We start from the raw sequence: 5,864 nt of genomic DNA, 5'->3' as shown, positions 1-5,864 counted from the left end.
TCCCCGCAACTTCTCGGGGACTTTGAGGCCGTCACTGTCGTTCCGTCGGCCCGGAAGGACCGCGCGTTAAAGGACAACGCGTCTTGTTCCTGCGCACACCCGCCTCCTCCGGGACAACCCCAAGCGCACCTCAACGGTAAAGTGAGTCGATCCACATGTCTGTGAGCACAAGAGGAAAAGAAAAAAAGTTTAGCCACTGTTCGTGTGTGTGTGTGTGTGTGTGGGGGGGGGGGGGGTTGCATCATGAATGCTCATCGATGACGTTATCCGAATGTGACTCTGATATCGAAGCGTTCTCACCTTTTTACACGGACGCTCAGAACCAGTTGGTGAAGTCCAGCAGCTCCTGCTCCTCCGGACTGAGGGGGTCGTACGAGCCCTCGTCGGACGAGTACGAGGACACGGGCGAACCCGCCATGGAGTTCATGTCCCCGGTGTAACCCTGCGACATGGAGGGCGACAGGACGCCGGACTGAAAGGCCGCGCTCACCGCGTCGTGCTCGTCCAGCAGCTGCTGCAGCGCGCGGATGTACTCCACGGCCGAGCGCAGCGTCTCCACTTTGCTCATCTTCTTGTTGGCGGCGCCGTTGGGCACGTGCTCCCGCAGGGTGGCGAAGCCGTTGTTGACCAGCTTCACCCGGTTGCGCTCCCTCTCGTTGCGGCGCGCCACGGCGTGCGGCTGCTGCGGCGGGAGGCTGTAGCCGAAACCGGCGAAGTTGAGTCTCCGCTTGCACCGCAGCAGCTCCGGGGACGACGAGCGCTGCCTCTTCGGCTGCTTGGAGCACGACTTCCCGCTGCTGCCCTGGCTGCTGCCGCTCGGGCTCAGCTGGACGCCCTGCGCCGCCACGGCGGAGAAGAAGCAGGCGGGCGGCAGCAGCTGCTGGTGCTGGCCGACGTTAATTTCCATCTTGGCTGTGAAGTCCATTCCCAGGGATCAAAACTTGAAAGAAAAAAAAAAAACATAAACTTGTGAGGGAAAATCGCCAAGTCTTGTTCAAGCGGTGCGTCCCGCTCGTGCCGTTCACGTGTTGGTTGCGCGCTTGTTTTGGTGGGGGGCAGTCCGCTGCTTCTCTGAGTCCTCGAGGACAGACGCCACCGCTTTTCAATGCGCGTGGATAGTGGGACAGGCCACGCCCCCCGGTCGCGTGGATTCACCTTGGGCTCCTGGCCCCGGTGCCGGTGCGTTTGCGCGCGCGCCGGACGCGTGCCACTTGAAGCACTGAAGAAAAGAAGAAAAAAAAAAAGAGAAAAAAAAGCAAACAGTCAGTGGGGAGTTTTTTTTCTTTCTCTTTTCTATCCATCACGGGGGTGTCAGTTAGGGGAGCGGCAGAGCGGAGAGGAAAGCTTTCCACAGCGAGTCCCGCGTAGGAGGAGATGCGCACAACGCAAACAAATCAGATATTGTTTTATTTATTAGGTTTATTTAACCGATTTTGCCATTATTGTAAAAATCATGATGATCAAAGGCACTCTAAATAGATCATTTAGGAATTATTTAACGAACACATTCTAACTTGTCTGATGTTGTAAAGTTAAGGGGAGGACTTAATGATTCTCTGAATGGAAGGTCCGGGATGTTCAGAAAATACGTTTCTAAAGTCTCGGACCAACAAGTGACATCACAGCTGTCACAGTCGCGTTGCTCTTGAAATAGAGTCAATACCTTTTGTGTTTTTGAAGAGGGATTGTTTGCTTGAAAGGATCTGTAAAGGTATACGATCTTAGCAGGAAAAGGAATTACCGTGAAACGTCGCTTGTTCTTTAACCTTTAGATGTTTCTGCAGAGCCAAACTGTGGTGCTGAAAGACAGCTCTCGACTCGCCTCGCAGAGCCCCGCGCGTAAATCAGTGGCAACTCGGACCCAGTCGTATTGTCAGCGTTACAGACGCGTCTGAATGCCGCTCATTTTAGGGCATATTGTGCGTCAGGGGCCAAATGTTCCACTTTGATTAGAGCCGATCATCAGCCGCGCACAGGCGGAACGGGAGAAGCGCCAATCGGCCGAGGGGCCCCTAAGAAGCCGTTCGGAGGAGGCTTTGTGTCCGATTTGACACACAGGAGAAAAGGGGGCACAGTGTATGACGCACTTCTGTATGCATGTTTGTTTATGGCTACAGGTGTGTGTGTGTGTGTGTGTGTGTGTGTGTGTGTGTGTGTGTGTGTGTGTGTGTGTGTGTGTGTGTGTGTGTGTGTGTGTGTGTGTTTACTTTGTGCGTAAGTTTCCATTTTGCGCACGACCACTCTCTCTAACTCTGCTGGTGTTTTTCGTGCGTGTGTAGAAGTCATGTCTGTGGGGTAGGACAAAAAAAAACTTGCATTGAGGACCCCCCCCCACACACACACACACACACACACACACACACACACACACACCGCAACCACCACCCCCAATACTATACTTTCTTTTCTTCCCCTCCCCCTTGTTCTCTCTGTCTCTCCCTCTCGCCTTTTTTTTCCGCCCAGCAAGAGAGTTTAGAAAAGAAGCGTGGGTTCCATTCAGCCTCCCCCAGCACCCCTCCACTCCTGCCCGGCTTTCTGAAACCTATCCATGCCCTGTCAGTGTGCTTCCAGAGTCCAATTAGCGCTTTGTGAGGACTCTCTCTCCACTCTCCCCCCCCCCTACCCTCCCTCCCGCGCTGCTGTTCTTCCAGAGGCTGGGAGGGCACTACTTTTTTCTTTTTTTTTCTCGAGGGGCTTTCCAGTCACAGCCGAGTGTAATAATTAATATGACATCTGGGCGCCGGAGTTCTCCTTTAACCACTTTCTGTATTTCTCTCTGTTCTTTGTGCAGTTCGCTTTGTGGAGACAATAAAACAAAAGCTCATAATCATCCATGGCATCTTTGTGTGTGATGTGAGGCATAATCTCTCAATTGGTTTCTCATTAAAACTTTTTCTGACTGTTTTGCAGGTGCACTAGTAGTAACGGATATATTTAAACATGTATACGAATACGAATACTTATGGTTCTATGGTTACTCATAGTTATGGTTTTACTAAATGCAGATTTTTTTCTGTGTTTTATTTTTTACATCGGTGTTAAAATGAAAGTTTTTCAGCACACCAGAGGAATGGTGATAAATGTATTAGAGGTTTGCCCTCTGAAAGTTCTGACGCTAAAAGTCACTGAGGTATTTTTGTCATTAGTTTTCTCCAACATTCAGAAAAAGATTCATTGCCTGCAACAAGAATAAAATAAAGTGTACAAGTACAGAACATACAAGGAATTATCCTATTTCAACGAGTTTGTTGCATTTCGGGATGTATTTTTCTGTCATGAACTCAAGCCTTCTCTTTCGTACTAGTGTAAACTCATCCTTCCTACCCGATGGGATACTATCTGCCCGGCATGAAAAGCTGTGATGGAATGACGCCCTCTAGTGGACAACAATGACACGTCATGCTGGAGGTTTTTATTGTACTGCTTTTTTAAATGTATATATACAAACAAGATCATTGTTAGTGAAAGAGGAAAAATGTTCTATTATATGTATATTTATATTAGTATGATGTATCATTTGTTGCAATATTCTGCAATGTTTTTGCATTGCATCGATGGAGAAGTTTGTTAAGAGGATAAAAGGCATTCTTAGCACTCGATAAACAGATTCATTGTGAGGTAAAACATGTTTCGTCTTGAGATCGATTGATATTGATAATTAAATCACTATCTTTGAAAGCATTCTTACGAGATATATAACTCTTACACTTAGAAACACTGCTCTGTAGCATTTGAAAAGCGCGCTCATGTTTACGAATTAGACGGTTTGTCTCTACCGAGCTTCCGTACTGGGTATGATGGCTGAATGTCAAAGTGGGTTTAGAAAAGGTAGAAATACTATGGATGCAATACTGTGTTTAGAAGATAACATAAGAAAAGCACAAGTAAACAAAGAGACAACAGTAGCAGTATTTTTTGATGTAGAAAAAGCATATGATATGTTATGGAGAGAGGGATTAATGATTAAATTATATAATATGGGAATTAGAGGAAATCTTCTGAACTGGATTAAGGATTTCCTGGAAGGAAGAACAATCCAGGTTAAAGTAGGGGAAGACTTGTCAAGGGAGCAGAGTGTAGAGAATGGAACACCTCAGGGAGGGTTGTAAGTCCCACACTGTTTTCAATAATGATTAATGATATATATGTAGACATACCAATGGATATATATATGATAGATATGGGAAGATCGCTATTCGCGGATGACGGGGCAATATGGAAAAAAGGAAGAAATATTGAACATATAGTTAAAAAGATACAAGAAGGGGTCAAACAGGTTGAAAAATGGGGAACAAAGTGGGGTGTTAAATTTTCTGTAGAGTAAAACTAAAGTGATGTTTTTTACAAGGAAGAAAATCAAGGAAAATATAAATGTTAAACTATATGGAAGTAATTTAGAGAGAGGTAAAACATTCCGTTTTTTAGGAGTACAATTTGACACAAGGTTAACATGGAAAGAGCATATTAAAAATGTAGAAGATAAGTGTAAGAAAGTAATAAATATAATGAGATGTTTAACAGGAACAGAATGGGGAGCAGATTATAATTCATTGAAATACATATATGTGAGGTTAATAAGACCAAGAATGGATTATGGAAGTATGGTGTATGGATCAGCGACCAAAACTTTACTTAGGAGGCTTGATGTAATACAGGCAAAAGCATTGAGATTATGTTTAGGAGCAGTTAAGACATCGCCAGTGTGTGCTCTACAGGTGGAAGCGGGAGAAATGCCATTGAGCATAAGACGAAAACAATTGATGGTAAATTATTGGGTTAATCTAAAAGGACATGGAGATAGTCATCCAACTAAAAGAATATTACAAGATAATTGGGAAAGGGAGAGAGCACAAAAGTTCAGTTTTGGGTGGATAGGGGATCAAGCAGCTAGAGAATTGGGAGTAAATGAAAAGGAATTCTGCTCAACTGTAATATGGCCTTATACACCGGTATGGAAGTTAGAAACAATGACTGTTGATTTTAAATTAAATCGGGCAAAAAAAGAAAGGAAGAATATTGACTTGGTAGCGGAATGTTATAGACATTTAGAGATTAAATATAAAGAATATGTTCAGATCTATACAGATGGATCAAAGGATCCAGGAACAGGAAAGACCGGATCTGCAGTTTACATTTTGAATCAAAGAGGTGAGATAAGTAGACGAACCACAAATGACCTGAGTGTGTATGCAGTTGAGTTATACGCTATACTGATGGCACTAGAATGGATTGAGGAAAACAAAATAAAAAAAGCTTTAATTGGCAGTGATTCAATGTCAGCTTTATACAGTCTCATGACTGGGGTGTCTAAGAGTCATCAGGATTTATTGTATGCTATATTGACAATTTATACTAGAATAAAATGAAAAAGTTATGATATTCAAATGGCTTGGATTCCTGCTCATATTGGCATTGTGGGAAATGAGAGAGACGACAAGTTAGCCAAACAAGCTGTTAAAAAAGAGTATATTGAAGCAAATATTAAGCTGTCAAAATCTGAGGGAAAGGGTGTAATATGGAAAGAAACCATTAGAAATTGGCAACAGCAGTGGGATAGGGAAAATAAAGGAAGACATTTGTACACTATTCAAAATAAAATTGGGGTTGTGAAGAAAAGGGGAGGAAATAGAAGAGAAGAAATTGTTATGAGCAGATTAAGGATAGGTCACAGTGATTTGAACAGCACACTTCATATTATAAGGAAGCACCCAACGGGTTTTTGTGTTTTTTGTCCGGTTGCAGAAACAATAGAGCATGTGTTAATGAATTGTAAACAGTATGAAGTACATAGGAAAAAGATGATGGAAGAGTTAGGAAAGACTGGAATAAAAGGGACAGGAGTGAAGGAAATACTGGAGAGTGGG

At 44.0% G+C, this 5,864-nt stretch overlaps 1 protein-coding gene across 1 annotated transcript; it reads right to left on the bottom strand.

The window, feature by feature from the left end:
• Positions 1-2,055, bottom strand: ascl1a (achaete-scute family bHLH transcription factor 1a). Its single transcript, XM_037462117.2, has 2 exons — positions 301-2,055; positions 1-159 (listed from the first exon to the last, which is right to left on the bottom strand). The coding sequence occupies exon 1, from the start codon at positions 923-925 to the stop codon at positions 317-319; it is 609 nt and encodes a 202-aa protein (XP_037318014.1). The 5' UTR covers positions 926-2,055; the 3' UTR covers positions 1-159; positions 301-316.
• Between the last annotated feature and the right edge of the window lie 3,809 nt (positions 2,056-5,864).

The sequence above is a fragment of the Pungitius pungitius genome, chromosome 2 (genome assembly GCF_949316345.1).
Source record: "Pungitius pungitius chromosome 2, fPunPun2.1, whole genome shotgun sequence".
NCBI lineage: Eukaryota > Metazoa > Chordata > Actinopteri > Perciformes > Gasterosteidae > Pungitius > Pungitius pungitius.
Note: the sequence above shows the minus strand (reverse complement) of the source record. Positions and strands in the feature narration are given on the sequence as shown.

What these genes read in the sequence shown, in the direction of transcription:
- ascl1a (XM_037462117.2), bottom strand. Translation starts at nt 925, where the DNA reads ATGGACTTCACAGCCAAGATGGAAATTAACGTCGGCCAGCACCAGCAG.